Source organism: Balearica regulorum, chromosome W, assembly GCF_011004875.1.
Source record: "Balearica regulorum gibbericeps isolate bBalReg1 chromosome W, bBalReg1.pri, whole genome shotgun sequence".
Classification (NCBI taxonomy): Eukaryota; Metazoa; Chordata; class Aves; order Gruiformes; family Gruidae; genus Balearica; species Balearica regulorum.
Window position 1 is genome coordinate 25,589,496 of NC_046219.1, and position 17,732 is coordinate 25,607,227.

Consider the following 17,732-nt stretch of genomic DNA (forward strand, 5'->3'; position numbering starts at 1 on the left):
ATCTCTCTCCCCTTCTTACCTTGCCCTTGCTCTTACTCTGTCTCTCACACTCTCATCTCCATGTCTCAGTCTGTCCCCCTCCTTCCTCACTCTGTCTTTTGCCATGTCTCCCCCCACCTCCCCCTATCTCTCCCTCCTGTCGCACGCTCCCTCTCCCTCTCCCCACCCTTGCTCTCGCTCTCCCCACCCTGCTTGTCCCCCCCATCCCCCGATCTCTTGCCCCATTTTTCTTGGCCTCTCCCTCAGCCTACCTCTCACTTTCTTTCTTTCTTCCCATCTCTAGTTCTCAGTCTTGCTCACACTCTTGATCTCGATCTGTCGCGGTGTGTGCTTCTCTCTCCCCCAGTCTCTCTCCCATACTCTCTCTTGGTCTCTCTGCCTCTTTCTATCTGTGTATCTCAGTTTCACTCTTGATCTCTCTGTCTCTCTGCCTTTCTCTCTATCGGTACATCTCTCTCAGTGTGTCTTGGTCTACCCTGCTGCTTAGTCTGTCTCTCAGAGCCTCCCTCAGCGCCTCTCCCTTGTTCAGCCTCTCCCTCACTCACTTTATCTCTTTATCTCTCCCCATCTCCCTCTCTTGGGGTCACTCTCCCCAGCTTTCTCAATTTCTCTCTCTCATTCTCAATCTCAGGATCCCCTGCCGCATCATTTTCTCTCTCTCACATGTTCTTGGTTTCTCTCACACTCTCCCTCTCAGTGTTGCCTGGTCTGTCTCGAAGCTTTCCCCATCTCAATCTCTTTCTCTCCTCTCTCTTAATCTCCATCTCTCTGTCTCTCATTCATTCATTCATTCATTCTCCTTCTCCCTTTCCTTCTCCTAGTTTCAGACTCTCTCTCCCTGACTCTCTCCCTCTCTCTGACTCTTTCTCGTTTGCACTCATCTGACTTTCTTGGTCTCCCTTTTGCAAGTTCTCTCACTCTCTCTTACTCACCGCCTTGGTACCTCCCTCTCTCTCCCTCTCCCCCCCACCTCCAGTCTCTCTCTTGGCCTTGGCATCTCTATTTCTCTTCATCACTCTCAGTCTCTATGTGTGTGTGTGACTCTCAGCCCCTCCCCCTTTTCTCTTTTGCCTCCCCTTCCTCTCTCAGACTTGGACGCTCCCCCTCCTGGTCGAAATCAGACGCTCTCAGTCTCCCTCTGTCTTGGTCTTAGTCCCCTCTCCCTATCTGTGCTACCCCACCTCTCTCTCTCCCCACCGTCTCTGTTTCCCCTCCACCCTCATCCCTGCTTTTTTTGGTCTTGATAACTCTCTTTGCCTAGTCGCTTCTCTCTCCCTCTCCTCTGTCTCTCCCTCCCCCCCTCACCTCTCCCTTTCCCCTTCTCTTTCTCTTTTCCTTTTCTATCTCTCTTTCCTTCCCTCTTTCTCTCTCTCCCACTCTCTTTTTTCTTCTCTTTTTCCTCTCTTTCTCCCTCCTTTTCCCTTATCTTTTTTCACTCTCTCCCTATCTTTGTCCCCTGCTATTTATTCCTCCCTCTTTCTTTTTCCTGTCCTTGTCTCTCTCCCACTCTTTTGCTGCCTCTTTCTCCTTCTCCCTTCCTCCATCTCTCTCTCACACACTGTCTCTGTGTCCACCTCTTCCCCCTCTCTGTTTCTCCCTCCTCTTCTCTCTTTTTCTCTCTTTCTCCTCCCATCTCCTGTATCCCTCTCGTTCTCCCCATCTGTCTTCCCCTTCCCTCTATTCTCTACCTCTCTATCTTTTCCCCCTCTCTCTACTTATATCTTCTCCCACTTCTTCCCTCTCTTTCTCCTGCTCTCTTTCTCTTCCCCTCTCTACCTTTCCCTCTCACGTCTTCCTTACCTACCTCCACCCCCCTGCTCCCCCTCGGCTCTCTCTATTTGCTCTTTTTCTCTCTCGCTATCTTTTGCGTTCTCTTTCTCCCTCTCTTTTTATCTCTTTTTATCTCTCACTTTTGTGCGCGCCCTCTTTTGCTCTCTTTTTCTTTTTCTCACAGGGCTAAGGTGATTATTTCCAAGTATTACAAACTCTTGATCGTCAAACTTAGATATATCACTAAAATAGATCTAAATATATCTCTCTCAAAACCAGTTCTTCTAAAGGTTTTTTTGTTTTGTTGTTTTTCAAGCATAGCATTGTCAACGTCCATTTACTGATGATCAGTGTTACTGAATTTTAGCTCTTAAACCATTAAATGCCTTGTTTGTAGTCTACTGCATTTTGTTTGTACACCTTTACATTCATATTGTTTGCTCGTTCTGATCCATATACATACATAAGCATTTGTCCAGATGAATTTTTTGGTATTGGTACGAACATTTAGAAGTACAAATATGGAGAAATGTAATGATGCTACCACGAACATAAAATGGAATAAGTACTGGTGTAATTTTTTTTAATTTTTTTTTTTTTTTAGTTCTATCATGGTATGTTGCAATATTTTTGACCCATTCTGACAACTGTCTGTAAATATGAAAGAAATGTAGAGAGCAAGAGGTACACATATGAAAATGAACATGTTTGATTTGGGGATATTGATGCCTATCTAAAGAAGCAATGTACATATATAGCCATAAACTATTTAAACTGAAAGTGCAAAGCAGTCTGATAGCTGAGTTCCTCTTTTTCACTTCTGTTTTTCTACAAATGAACTAACTCCATGTTAATTTTTCCATTTTCAGTCATCAAGTAAACAGGATAATAATTTACCTACAGAAGACAGAGAGATGGATACTGTCAAAGATGATGATGTCCCGTTTGAAAAACTCAGTAGCAAAGTATGTGGAATGTTAATCTTTTTAACCTAAAGAAGTTAACTTTTATACTGTGTACTTTGACTTGCAACTGTATCTTCAAATACTTAGCAGCTACAGTTGCTAGCACTGTGACTGTCTCGGGAGTGGTTTAAAATGTAAAGTTTCATATGTATTCAGATATATTTATACCACTCATTGAAACTAATGGGAATCGGAGATATCATCAGAGAAAGCATCTTAATGTGATGAAATTATTTGCCTAAGTCGCATATCAGAAGCTTCAGTTATGTGATTTCTCTGAGAAATTTTTCATCATTTAAACTATATCTTAAGTTTGCTGAGACACTTTATTTTTTCTTATCTTCATAGGATGTGATGAAAACAAATGATATATGTATTCCTAAAGTTGTTAGAAGAGGAAGGAAGAGAAAGGTAACAATATATTAAACTAACTTGTTAGAATCTGGATTTCTTATGGGATAGTCTGATTTCTTTAATAATAGATTGCATCAGTTTATAGTGCTTTTATCTCTGCTCAGATGAAAAAGGTGCCTGAAAACTTCAAGGTGTTTGAAAAAAGGTGTTTGAAAACTTCTCCCATAAGTTCCTTTAAATTAATTAAGATTTTTTTTTAAAGTCTGAGCCTGACCTTATTCGTATAAAACCGGACTAATTGCATCCATCCCCATGTCAGTGGTATGAGCTAGAACTAGTTTTGATACTTTTAGAATCATAGAATCATTTAGGTTGGAAAAGACGGTAAAGAACAAGTCCAACCATTAACCTAGCACTGCCAAGTCCACCACTAAACCATGTCCCTAAGCACCACATCTACACGTCTTTTAAATACTTTCAGGGATGGTGACTCAACCACTTCCCTGGGTAGACTGTTCCAGTGCTTGATAACCCTTTTTTTCCTAATATCCAATTTAACCTCCCCTGGCACAACTTGAGAGGCCATTTCTTCTTGTCCTATCGCTTGTTACTTGGGAGAAGAGACCAACACCCACCTCGCTACAACCTCCTTTCAGGTAGTTGTAGAGAGCAATAAGGTCTCCCCTCAGCCTCCTCTTCTCCAGGCTAAACAATCCCAGTTCCCTCAGCCACTCCTCATAAGACTTGTGCTCTTGACCCTTCACCAGCTTTGTTGCCCTTCTCTGGACACGCTCCAGCAGCTCAATGTCCTTCTTGTAGTGAGGGGCCCAAAACTGAACACAGTACTTGAGGTGCAGCCTCACCAGAGCCGAGTACAGGGGGACGATCACTTCCCTAGTCCTGCTGGCCACACCATTTCTCATACAAGCCAGGATACTGTTGGCCTTCTCGGCCACCTGGGCACACTGCTGGCTCATATACTGCCACCTATCGACCAGCACCCCCAGGTCCTTTTCTGCCAGGCAGCTTTCCAGCCACTCTTCCCCAAGCCTGTAGCCTTGCATGGTGGTGTTGCGACCCAAGTGCAGGACCCGGCACTTAGCCTTGTTGAACCTCACACAATTGGCCTTGGCCCATCGATCCAGCCTGTCCAGATCCCTCTGTAGAGCCTTCCTACCCTCAAGCAGATTGACACTCCTGCCCAACTTGGTGTCATCTGCAAACTTACTGAGGGTGCACTCGATCCCCTCGTTCAGATCATTGATAAAGATACTGATGAGAACTGGACCCAGTACTGAGCCCTGGGGAACACCACTTGTGACCAGTTGCCAACTGGATTTAACTCCATTCACCACAACTCTTTGGGCCTGGCCATCCAGCCACTTTTTTACCCAGCGAAGCCTACATCCATCCAAGCCATGAGCCGCCAGTTTCTCCAGGAAAATGCTGTGGGAAACTGTGTCAAAGGCTTTACTAAAGTCTAGGCAGACAACATCCACAGCCTTTCCCTCATCCACTAAGTGGGTTACCTTGTCATAGAAGGAGATCAGGTTAGTCAAGCAGGATCTGCCTTTCATAAACCCGTGCTGACTGGGCCTGATCACCTGGTTGTCCTGTACGTGCCGTGTGATGGCACTCAAGATGATCTGCTCTATAACCTTCCCCGGCACCAAGGTCAGACTGACAGGCCTGTAGTTCCCCAGATCCTCCTTCTGACCCTTCTTGTAGATGGGCCTCACATTTGCTAACCTCCACTCAACTGTGACCTCCCTGGTTAGCCAGGACTGCTGATAAATGATGGAAAGTACCTTGGTGAGCACTTCCACCAGCTCCCTCAGTACCCTTGTGTGGATCCCGTCCGGCCCCATAGACTTGTGTGTGCCTAAGTGGTGTAGCAGGTCGCTAGCCATTTTCCCTTGGATTATGGGGGCTTCATTCTGCTCCCCGTCCCTGTCTTCCAGCTCAGGGGGCTGGGTACCCGGAGAATAACTGGTCTTACTACGAAAGACTGAGGCAAAGGCGGCATTAAGTACCTCAGCCTTTTCCTCATCCTTTGTCACTATGTTTCCCCTCACATCCAATAAAGGATGGAGATTCTCCTCAGTCCTCCTTTTATTGTCAATGTATTTATATAAACATTTTTTTATTGTCTTTTACAGCAGTAGACAGATTAAGTTCTAGCTGGGCTTTGGCCCTTCTAATTTTCTCCCTGCATAGCCAAATGACATCTTTGTAGTCCTCCTGAGCTGCCTGCCCCTTCTTCCAAAGCTGCATCAGTCATGGTGGGCGCAGAGCTTAGAGAGGCCATGGCTTTCTGCCGGGTGGATACCATTGCGCCCTGGTCGAGCTGGCAGAGCTTCAGTCCCCTTACATGCACACTGATGCGCCATGCTCTGCCCGCCCTGGTTGCTGGTGTTCCCTAAGGGCTTTTTTTTTTGTTTTGTTATATGGTGGAGGGGAAGGCTTGGCCCCCGTAGCAATTAACAACAGACAATTTGACTTATTGGCTATTTTCTCCCAAAATCAGATTCCCCTTAAGGTACACACCAGATTTCCCCATCCTTCCGCATGACCCACCAAGTGCACCCAGGTCCCTGAGCAAAAGCAATCCCACAGATGGGTTTGCTTTTGTCTGAAGTAGGGCTAACCCAGACTGTCTTCCCTAACATATGCTTCATGTGCACTATGGGGACTTTATCCCCTTCTACAGTAAGTGGAAGTTTTGATTGGGCAGGGCCAGCTCGATTGGTAGATCCCCTAGTGTTGACTAACCAGGTGGCCTTTGCTAAATGTGTGTCCCAGTGTTTGAGGGTCCCACCACCCATTGCTCTCTGGGTAGTCTTTAGCAGTCCATTGTATCGTTTGATTTTCCCTGAGGCTGGTGCATGGTAGGGGATGTGATACACCCACTCAATGCCATGCTCTTTGGCCCAGCTGTCTATGAGGTTGTTCCAAAAATGAGTCCCGTTGTCTGACTCAATTCTCTCTGGGGTGCCATGTCGCCACAGGACTTGCTTTTCAAGACCCAGGATAGTGTTCCGGGCAGTGGCATGAGGCACAGGGTATGTTTCCAGCCATCCGGTGTTTGCTTCCACCATTGTAAGAACATAGCGCTTGCCCTGGTGGGTTTGTGGGAGTGTGATGTAATCAATCTGCCAGCACTCTCCATATTTATATTTCAGCCATCGTCCTCCATACCACAGAGGCTTTACCCATTTGGCTTGCTTGATTGCGGTGCACGTTTCACATTGATGGATGACCTGTGAGATGGCGTCCATGCTCGAGTCCACCCCTCGATCACGGGCCCATCTATATGTCACATCTCTTCCTTGATGGCCTGAGGTGTCATGGGCCCACTGAGCTATAAAAAGTTCACCCTTATGTTGCCAGTCCAGATCTACCTGAGCCACTTCAGTCTTGGCAGCCTGATCCACCTGCTGGTTGTTCTGATGTTCCTCAGTGGCCCGACTCTTGGGTACGTGGGCATCTACGTGACGTACCTTTACAACCAGCTTCTCTAGCCGGGCAGCAATATCTTGCCACAGTGGGGCAGCCCAGATGGGTTTGCCTCTGCGTTGCCAGTTGCTCCGCTTCCATTGCTGTAACCACCCCCACAGGGCATTGGCCACCATCCATGAGTCAGTAGAGAGGTCGAGCATCGGCCACTTCTCTCTTTCAGCAATGTCTAGAGCCAGCTGGATGGCTTTCACCTCTGCAAATTGACTTGATTCACCTTCTCCTTCAGCAGCTTCTGCGACTCATCGTGTAGGACTCCATACAGCGGCCTTCCACCTCCGATGCTTTCCCACAGTACGAAAGGACCCATCAGTGAAGAGGGCATATGGTTTCTCATCCTCTGTTATCTTATTATATGGTGGGGCTTCTTCAGCACGTGTCACCTCCTCCTCTGGCGACATTCTGAAATCTTTGCCTTCTAGCCAGTCTGTGATCACTTCCAGAATTCCTAGGCGATTGGGGTTTCCTATTCGAGCCCGCTGTGAGATCAATGCGACCCACTTACTTCACGTAGCATCAGTGCATAGAGGAGACCCTCTCTTTGACCATCCAGCCCAGCACAGGAAGTCAGGGTGCCAGGAGGAGCTATGTTTCAGTACCCATCACTTCTGAAGCAGCTCGAACCCCTTCGTAGGCTGCCAATATCTCTTTTTCAGTTGGAGTGTAGCGGGCCTCGGATCCTCTGTATCCCCGACTCCAAAACCCCAGGGGTCGACCTTGAATCTCCCCTGGTGCTTTCTGCCAGGGACTCCAGGTAGGGCCATTATCCCCGGCTGCGGTGCAGAGCACATTCTTTACATCTGGTCCTGCCTTGACTGGCCCAAGAGCTACTGCATGGACAATTTCCTGTTTAATTTGTTCAAAGGCCTGTCGTTGCTCAGGGCCCCTTTTGAAATCATTCTTCTTCCAGGTTACGTGATAGAGAGGACTTACTATCAGACTGTAATTTGCAATGTGCATTCACCCGAAACCCATAACACCTAAGAAGGCCTGTGTTTCCTTTTTGTTGGTTGGTGGAGACATGGCTGCTATTTTGTTGATAATATCCATTGGGATCTGACGACGCCCATCTTGCCATCTTATTCATAAAACCTGGATTTCCTGTGCAGGTCCCTTGACCTTACTTCGTTTTATGGCGAAACCAGCTTTCAGAAGTTTTTGGACTATGTTCTTCCCTTTCTCAGAGACTTCCTCTGCTGAGTTGCCCCATACGATGATGTCCTCAATGTACTGCAGGTGCTCCGGAGCTTCACCCTGTTCCAGTGCACTCTGGATCAGTCCATGGCAAATGGTGGGGCTGTGTTTCCACCCCTGGGGCAGTCGGTTCCAGGTGTAATGGATGCCCCTCCAAGTGAAAGCAAACTGTGGCCTGCACTCTGCCACCAAAGGGATCGAGAAAAATGCATTAGCTATATCCATTGTGGCATATCACTTGGCTGCCTTTGACTCCAATTCATACTGAAGTTCCAGCACGTCTGGCACGGCAGCACTCATTGGCGGTGTGACTTCATTCAGGCCACCATAGTCTACCATCAGCCTCCACTCTCCATTGGACTTCTGCACTGGCCATATGGGACTGTTAAAGGGTGAGTGGGTTCTGCTGATCACTCCCTGACCCTCCAGTTGACAAAGAAGCTTATGGATGGGAATTAGGGAGTCTCTGTTGGTGTGGTATTGCCGCCGGTGCACTGTTGTGGTAGTGATTGGCACCTGTTGCTCTTCAACCCTCAGCAACCCCACAAGAGAAGGGTCCTCTGAGAGACAAGTAGACAATGGTTTGATGTCCTCCGTCTCCAAGGCAGCTATTCCAAAAGCCCACCGGTAGCCTTTTGGGTCCTTGAAATACCCTCTCCGGAGGTAGTCTATGCCCAGGATGCACGGAGCCTCTGGCCCAGTCACAATGGGGTGCTTTTGCCACTCATTCCCAGTCAGACTCACTTTGGCCTCCAGCAGAGTCAACTATTGGGATCCCTCTGTCACTCCAGAACTATAGATGGGTTCTGCCCCTTCACGGCTCGATGGCATTAAAGTACACTGTGCACCAGTGTCCACTAGAGCCTTATACTCTTCTGGATCTGACGTGCCAGGCCATCGGATCCACACAGTCCAATAAACCCGGTCGTCCCTTTCCTCCACCTGGCTGGATCCTGCTCATCATATTCGCTACTCACTTCTTGCAAAAATGACTTAGAGGTCCCTTCAAGAGGATCATACGTATGAGTAGGCCTTCCACTTGGTCTGGAGGACTGCCCGTTGGAAACAGAAGTGGCATTTTTCCTGGGAGAATCCCCTTTTGTGACTGTTTTGCCTTGCGACTCATGTACTCATGCCTGTAGGGTTGAGGTAGGCTTTCCATCCCACTTCCTCATGTCCTCTCCGTAGTCACACAGGAAAAACCACAGGGTGCCTCGTGGTGTGTACCCTCTATATCCTCTCTCCTGAGCAGAGGAACGCTTGCTCCAAATAGCTGAGACACTGGTCCGTACAGGTGGGGAGTAAGACATATCCTCTCTGAATTGCTGGAACTCCTGGGACAGTTTCTCGACAGCCGAGATGAAGGAGGAAGAAAGACTCTCTTCATATTACTGGAGTCAGCCAGCCACTTCATCCACTGTTGGCGCCTCTTCGCTTTTCCAGTCCATTACCGCCAGTGAGTTGGCGTACGATGATGGTGCGCTCCGTACAAACTTCCGCCACATGGGTCATGTGCACTGGGCTTCATCAGGGTCTGTGGGTAACTGCACATTGTCCGGGTCATAATAAACCATCTCCCGCACAGCTAATTCCCTCAGGTACTGGATACCTTTCTCCATGGTGGTCCACTTGCCTGGCCGACATACATCTTCACTGAAGGGGTATGTTTCCCTCACACTTGGCAGGAGTCACCTCCAAGGTCTGAGGGCCTGTGCTTTTTTCCTAATTGCCTTGTCAATGCCCCCTTCCCTAGACAGGGATCCCAGCTGCTTGGCCTCCCTGCCCTCTAATTCCAGGCTACTGGCCCCGTTATCCCAGCATCGGAGCAGCCAGGTAATGATGTGCTCCCCTGGAAGGCGGCTGAAATCTTTCCGCATATCTCGCAGCTCACTCAGGGACAGGGATCGGGTGATCACTTCTGGTTCTGGCTCTTCTTGTTCTCGTGATGGTCTCGGTTCATCATCATCCTTCACTAAGCGAACTGATTCTATTTCTTCTTGTGTATAGGGCCAACTGATACCGGTACGGGTTGGTTTTTTGGTTCACCCGTAGTCCCTGTCACAGGGGTTTGAGTGGCCACAGTGCCTGTCATGGGGGTTGAACTAGCCGCTGTGCCTGTCGTGGGGGCTGGGCTAGCCGCTGTGCCTGTCGTGCCGGTGGGTCTGTTCTCCCTCTCTTCCCCTTCATGGCACTGCCTACTATCGAGCAGTGTTTGGTAGACAGTGGCCAGGGCCCAGCACAGGGCGGTAAGTTGTGCCTCCTTGGAATAACCACAGCATTTTCCTTTCAAATATTCTATCGCTTCATCAGGGTCCTGTAGTTTTTTGGGGTGAAAAGTTCTCTAGATACCTGCCCATATTCTCCCACATGCCATGCCAGCCCTGACTATTCACCCTTGGGGAAGAACCCTGGGTGGTATTCTTAAAACACTTTTTTGTAACCCTGAACAAGATTTGAAACACATTCAGGAGACATAATAATAGGAACATGCTGGCTTGAACATCCCAAGGGTATTCAAAATTCTCAAAAAGCTGCTGTGACTAGCCTGAACGGAAAAGGGGAGGTGAAAGAGTGGGAGAAAGTATTCCCCTCCGTCTTTCCCATAGATTGGGTGCGATTATTAATCAATTCAAAAAGATGTCATCCGAGGTACGGGCATGACAGCAAAGCCCCATACAAATACCAACTTAAGCTCATGACCATTGATGTTATCATATCATAAGTCGATATCGCACAGTACAGCAAAATGAGAACTCAGACCCCTCTCCCAGAGATGATAAACAGCATCGCAAGAAGTACATACAGCAAGTAAGGGTTTAGATACCACAGCCACATGACCAAACAAAACACCATTGTGACCAGTGGCTGCTTAAAATAATGCAACGAGTACTTAACGACTTTGTTTCAACACACTCGGGTCAAATCTGCCGTTATCTCAACCCTTCGTGCCTCACATTGGGCGCCAAAAAGGACTGTCGTGGTTTAGCCCCAGCTGGCAGCTGAGCACCACGTGGCCGCTCGCTCACCCCCCGTCGGGATGGGGAGGAGAATGGGAAGACAAAGGCAAAACCTCGTGGGTTGGGATAAGGACAGTTTACTGGGACAGCATGGGAGAGGGAAATAGCAACAACAGTACTTAGAATACACAGTGCAGTTTCTCACCCAACGACCATACAACTCAGACCGCACACTCAGACCCATCCCGAAGCTGGACTGTCCCCGAGCCACGCACCCTGGAGACATGCTGCCCCTCCCCGACTAGCCCCCCTTTTATACTGAGCATGATGTCACACGGTATGGAATACTCCCTTTGGCTAGTTTGGGTCAGCTGTCCTGGCTGTGTCCCATCCCAGCTTCTGGTCAAAATTAACTCTATCCTAACCAAACCCAGGACAGGCAGGTAGGAGAATTTGGCTGTGAATATTGTGTTGGCATGGGCAGTGTCTGCAGGTCCTTGCACAGTCGAGCGAACAGCTTGTTGGTAAAGATGGGTTTTGGCTGGTGAGCGAGGAGAGTGCCCAGAGCTTCAGTCAGAGTGCAACAAGAATTAGCTGCAGAAGGCAGTTGTAGGCAGGAAAGAGAAAATGGCTGTGAGCACTTGTGTTGGTGTGGGCAGTGGCTGTGTGTCCTTTTTAAGTGAGCAGTTGAGATGATGCTTAGTGGTAGACACACATTTCAGCTGTCAAGCAAGGGGAAGCAAGGTGCTCAACTGCAGTCAGAGTGCAACAGAATGGGCTGTGGAAGGCAAGGCATATGCAGGAAAGAGAAGTTGGCTCTGAGGACTTACGTTGGCATGGGCAATGGACGCGTGCCCTTTAAGTGCACAGTTCAGATGAGAGCTTAGCAGTAGAAGTAAGTTTTGGCTGGTATGTGTGGGGAAGCCCAGAGCTTTGGTCAGAGTGTGACAAGAATTTACTGCAAAAGGCATTGTTAGCGCTCAAGAGAATTTGACTGCAAGACTGTGCTGGAGTGGGCAAGGACTGGCAGGGAGGATAAGGGTTGGGCATATGAGGGGTGGGCTGGTAGGGTAGGGTTTTGGCTTGGAGGAGTTGATGTGCAGGATAAGGGTTGGTCTTGGAGTGGTTGTCAGGTAGGGTATGGGTTGGGCTTGGAAGAGTTGGTGAGTAGGGTAAGGATTGGTCTTAGAGGGGTTGCTTTGAGGAGTTGGGTGTGGAATGGTTAATGGGCTTGGGAGGGATGGGCTTGGAGGGCTTGGTGGGAAGGGTAAGGGCTGGGCTTGGGGGATTTGGAGTTAGGGTAAGGGTTGGGTATTTGGGTTTGGGCTTGGAGGGTTTGGCGGGCAGGGGTTAGTGGGTAAGATAAGAGCTGTACTTGGAAGTGGTAGGGTTGAAGGAGTTGGAGGGCATGGAAAGGGTTGGACTTGGAGTATTTGGGGTTAGGGAAAGTGTTGGGCTTTGGCAGGTTGACAGGCAGGGTAAGGGTTGGGCACTGAGAGGTTGGTGGACAGAGTAAGGATTAGGCTTGGAGGGGTTGGTGGGCAGGGTAAGGGTTGAGCTTAGAGGGTTTGGCAGCAGGTCTTGGAAGGATTGGCTTTGGAAGGTTTGGTGGTTAGGGGAAGGGTCAGGGTAAGAGGGGTTGTCATTTGAGTTGGGTAAAGTGTTGGAGTTTAAGGAGTTAGGGGGTCAGGCTGACGGGTGGGCTCAGAGAGGTCGGCAGTTAGGATAAGGGTTTTGGTTAGAGGGGTGCGGTTAGGGTAGAGCATTGGTGTTAGCAAGTTTGGTGGTTAGACTAGGCCTTGTGTTTAGAGGGGTTGAGGGTTAGGCTGGGGGTTGGGTTTGAGCTGCTTTCAGTTGGGGTTAGAGTGGTTGGGTTTTAGGCTAGGGGTATGGGTTGGGCTTGGAGGAGTTGGCAGGAAGGGTAAAAGTTGGGGTTGGAGGAGTTGGCGGGTTGTCTAGGCCTTGGGCTTACAAGGGTCGGTGGTTAGAGATGTTGGCAGTTAGAGGAGTTGGGGTTTAAGCTAGAGGTTGGGCTGAGAGGGGGTTGGTGGATAGGGTAAGGTTTGGGCTTAGAGTGCTTGGTACTTAGGGTTAAGGGATGGGCCTGAAGGGGTTGGGCTTAGAGGGGTGAGCAGCTAGGTTTAAGGGTAGGTCTTTGAGGGCTTAACCATCTGGATATGGGTTGAGCTTGGAGGGCTTGGTAGATAGGGTAGGGATTGGGATCGGAGGGATGGATAGACAGGGTAAGGGTTGGGCTTTGAGGGTTTGGGTTTGGAGGGGTTGGCAGGCAGAGTAAGGATTGGGCTTGGAGGGGTTGATGAGCGTGGATGGGTTGGGCTTTGAAGTCCTTCATGGGTAGGGGGAGGGTTGGAGCCAGAGGGATTGGCAGTTAGGGGATGTGTCAGGGCTTGGAAGATGTTGGTGGGTAGAGGAAGAGTTGGGGTTGGCTATTAGTGGAAGTTTTGGGCTTGGATGGGTTGGCGGTCGGGGTATGTTTGGGGGTTAAAGGACTTGGAGGTTAGGCTAGGGGTTGGTCTTGGAGGGGTTGATGGATAAGAAAAGGGTTGGACTTGGAGGGGTTGGTGGGTAGGGCAAGGGTAGGCTTGGAGGATTTGGGGTTGGGGTGAGGGTTGGGATTGGAGGGATTAGCACATAGGGGAAGGGTTGGAGAGATGCATTAGGCATAATTGGCAAGGATTTGATAGCAGGGGCAGGCTGCAGGGATGACCTGTGTAGGAGGAGGTCATGGACTGCCCTGTGCTGGTCATAGCCAGTTCCAGTCGGCTCAGCAACAGACAAAATGGACTGACTGCACACCAATACTGAACCACTCAGATGACTTTACAGTGCCTCTGCAAAAACATATTTAAGGGTGGTAAATGCTGAGAAAACAATGCCAGAGCAGGACGACCAGCCCGTGGGGAACCCATGATAGAGCAGTCTGTTCCTGAAGGACTGTATCCCATGGAAAGGATCCACGTTGGAGCAAGGGAAAAGTGTGAGGAAGGAGCGGCAGAGATGAACTGTTATGAACTGACCGCAACCCCCCATTCCTCACCCTCCCCTGCACTGCTCGTGGGGGCAGGAGGTAGAAGAGTCAGGAACAAAGGAATGAAGTTGAGTCTGGGAAGAAGGGGTGGGGGGAAGGTGGTTTTAGTTTTGTCTTTGTTTCTCACCATCATGCTCTATTTTTAATTGGCAACAAATTAAATTCTTTTTCCCCAAGTGGAGTCTGTTTTGCCTGTCATGGTAATTGGTGAGTGATCTCCCTGTCCTTGTCTCGACCCATGAGCTTTTCCATCTTATTTTCTCCCCTTGTCCTGCTGAGGAGAGGGAGTGAGAGAGCAGCTGGGTGGAGGTCTGGCAGCCAGCCAAGGTCAACCCACCACAGTGTGTATGTTTATTTGTATTGTATACCTCTGGTTTTGTGCCTACTGGGAATACATGCTTAGCCTCACCACTGGTTGGACCTGGGGACATGGATCTGTGGCAGCCTTGCTTCTCTCAGGCTGTTGGATTCAGAAATCCCTAACATCGGGGACAGAGAGAGAGGGAAGGCAGAGAGAGGGGGAGAGAGAAGGGGAAGATAGAGAGAGGGCAAAAGGAGGGGCAGAGAAAGAGAGGCTGAGAGAGGCAGTGTCATGGTTTAGGTCAGGACAGACTAAACGCACGCATTAATTACTATGCAATAATTGTATCCACGTGAAGGAGTTTGGCAATTTATTGCCTCTGTGAAAGAGTGTTTATTAATGCATAGAACCCTATCTCAAATGTCTACAGGGTGTATTGGGTTTGCATGGCAAGGTTTTGGTAGCGGGGGGGGGGGGGTCTACAGGGGTGGCTTCTGTGAGAAGCTGCTAGAAGCTTCCCCTGTGTCTGATAGAGCCAATGCCAGCTGGCTCCAAGACAGAACCGCCGCTGGCCAAGGCCAAGCCAATCAGCACCTCTGTGATAACATATTTAAAACGGGAAAAAACAAGTTAGAGGGAGCTGTTGCAGCCGGAGAGAGAAGTGAAAAGATGTAAGAAACTCTGCAGACACCAAGGTCAGTGCAGAAGGAGGGGGAGGAGGTGCTCCAGGCGCCGGAGCAGAGATTCCCCTGCAGCCCGTGGTGAAGACCATGGTGAGGCAGGCTGTCCCCCTGCAGCCCATGGAGGAAGGATGAGGGGGGTGTAGAGATTCCACCTGCAGCCCGTGGAGGACCCCACGCCGGAGCAGGTGGAGACACCTGAAGGAGGCTGTGACCCCGTGGGAAGCCCATGCTGGAGCAAGCTCCTGGCAGGACCCGTGGACCCGTGGAGAGAGGAGCCCACGCCAGAGCAGGTTTGCTGGCAGGACTTGTGACCCCCTGTGGGGGACCCACGCTGGAGCAGTCCATTCCTGAAGGACTTCAGCCTGTGGAAAGGACCCACGCTGGAGCAGTTTGTGAAGGACTGTAGCCAGTGGGAAAGACTCACGTTGGAGCAGGGGAAGAATGAGAGGAGTCCTCCCCCTGAGGAGGAAGGAGGGGCAGAGACAATGTGTGATGAACTGACCGTAACCCCCATTCCCCGTCCCCCTGTGCCGCTGAGGAGGGAGTAGGTAGAAATCAAGAGTGAAGTTAAGCCTGGGAAGAAGGGAGGGGTGGGGGGAGGTGTTTTAAGATTTGATTTTATTTCTCATTGCTCTACTCTGTTTTGCTTGGTAATAAATTAGATGAATTTCCTCTCTAAGTTCGGTCTGTTTTGCCCATGACGATAATTAGTGAGTGATCTCTCCCTGTCCTTATCTCGACCCACAAGCCTTTCGTTATACCTTTTCTCCCCTGTCTAGTTAAGGAAGGGGAGTGATAGAGTGGCTCTGGTGGGCACCTGGGCTTCAGCCAGGGTCAACCCACAACAAGGGACAATTTTGTTTTGTTCACTGTCTATTCATAGCCATGGAGATGTCAAGCTATGTGTCCATAACTGACCAGCCATTATGACTGGTAATTCCACTCCTTGGATGTATGTAGCCCACACAGGTTGGTTTTTCCACCTAATTCTTAGAAGTGCCTTTGCATCTTAGCTGTGCAGCTCACAGCTGAGCACTTCTCCTATTGAAGTATTAGGAAGATGTAACCTACGGGCTCCACTATCCCAATGTTCTCCTTCGCAGATTAACCATACTTGTTCATTATTAGTAAAGTGGCCAGTTGCATACTTTGGCAGGTAGTGTCCAAAGAGTCATTCTGAACACCAGTCGAAATAGTCTTAGATATGTTTTTCATTACTTCCCAGGTCTGTCTTTCTATTCAGAATTCTAACAGAATTGGGACCAACGAGGGAAAAGTAATTAGGGGTGGGTTGGTTGTTTGGGACGTGCTTGGGTGGAGAAAAGGAAGTTGCAGGGGTGGTTAAAAGGTGTGTTCAGGAAAAGAAAAAATGGGGAATAAGGTATAAAATCAGGTGGAGGACAAAGAACTGGGGGATTTTGCAACGGTAGAAGTGCAGAGGCCTACAGACAGTGGTGAAGCTGACCTGCAGACCCAAGCTCCCCAGGACACTGGAGGGAACCCCCTTGGGCAACTTGCTGGACTCTCCATCCGGCCTATGATGTCCAGAAGACTTGGTGTGGGAGGATGGAGTGAGAAGGAATAAACTTGTATGGAGGGATAGACTTGTGCCTTACCACTAAGTGCAGGAGGAAAAGCAATATAATTGCAACTTAATAGCACTTATGTGTGTGATAAGTTTTCTTTATAGTAATATAACTATGTATCGATAATGATACTAGTAATAAGCAATAGAATCGTAACTCAATATTACTTGCAGTGATATAATTGTGTACTAATATTACTAATAATGGTGGTGAGTTTGTTAGACAACTAAGGTACTATTAGCTTTTTAAAGGTGTGTCACTTAATCAGTAAATATAACCATTTTGATCAGCTATGTCTCAAGCCTCCAATTTGAAAGGGGAGAGTCAGACTCTAGGGAGGTAACAGAGGTCTAGCCTGGCCTGAGCCTGGCTGGGATGATGCCTCTCCAGTGTTTACAAGCCAAGTGGCTTCTGCCAAATGAACATCCCAATTTCTCATATCCCCTTTTCCCTGGGCTTGTAGCATGGTTTTCAGGAGTTCATTATGCCATTCTACCTTTCCCAATGCCTGGGGATGTGGTGTATGATAGGCACAGACTCCGTAGGGTGCAAGTACAGAATCAACTTTATTACAGAATTTTCTGATTATATAGTATTTCTTGTTAAAAGGGGAGGCCCTTTTATTCCCCAGTCATCACCCGATTCGTGTTCCCCGCAAGATCTGCTATTCTCTTTTTCTCTTGCACCTGGCGGGCGCCTGGCTGTCTGTTCTCAGCTCCTTATCTCCTGGATTTGGCCAGTCACATGTTATTTATGAGCTACTGAAGAATGCAAGGTCTGTTTTGTGCATATCTTTTCTTTGAACCGCTGTTTTTCGCTGTTTTAGCGCACAGGTGGAAATCGCACATTTCCCATGCCGTCTTTATTCGCTAAAGCGTTTTTCTCCACATCTCCCCCTTTTTTGTTTATGACAATCCCGTTGAGCAACAGTGTGTCCATAACGTGTGCCTCTCTCCCCTGCACTCGTCAGATAGCCGACCATAGAATCTGTAAAAAAAAACCACCAAGAACAAGAAAAACAACACAGTGCCTATGCCAATAAAAACCTACATTCGAAGATTTAAACCACTAAACCAATTTTTTGGATTTAGCCATGATAGGCCATTTTTTAATGTGTCGAATACTCTTTGACTCATTAGTTCCTGTAATTTTTTAATTTGGTCCCTCAATTGATCATGTAAAGACTGAATATTATGTTGAAGAGATAAATCAAATGTCCTTCTAAATGTTGTTTCACTATTTTATAAATCGCTAAAAGCTATACAGCTCCTAAAGTCTGGTGAAGACAGGGTAATACAAAAAGATCCATTACATGATAGAATAGTAGCATTGGAGGTTAGAGCAAAAGATAAGGCTG

At 48.5% G+C, this 17,732-nt stretch overlaps 1 protein-coding gene and 1 long non-coding RNA gene across 2 annotated transcripts in view; both read left to right on the forward strand.

The window, feature by feature from the left end:
• The window catches only part of LOC142599224 (uncharacterized), a 620,151-nt gene that overhangs the window by 141,376 nt on the left and 461,043 nt on the right, over positions 1-17,732 (forward strand). The gene's annotated exons all lie outside the window — the stretch shown is intronic.
• Positions 1,149-17,732, forward strand: part of LOC142599197 (lens epithelium-derived growth factor-like) — a 93,248-nt gene continuing 76,664 nt past the window's right edge. The window contains exons 1-3 of the mRNA XM_075739103.1: positions 1,149-1,961; positions 2,640-2,735; positions 3,084-3,146. Coding sequence (XP_075595218.1) covers positions 2,685-2,735; positions 3,084-3,146 — 114 coding nt within the window. The 5' untranslated portion in view covers positions 1,149-1,961; positions 2,640-2,684. The remainder of the gene's footprint in view (positions 1,962-2,639; positions 2,736-3,083; positions 3,147-17,732) is intronic.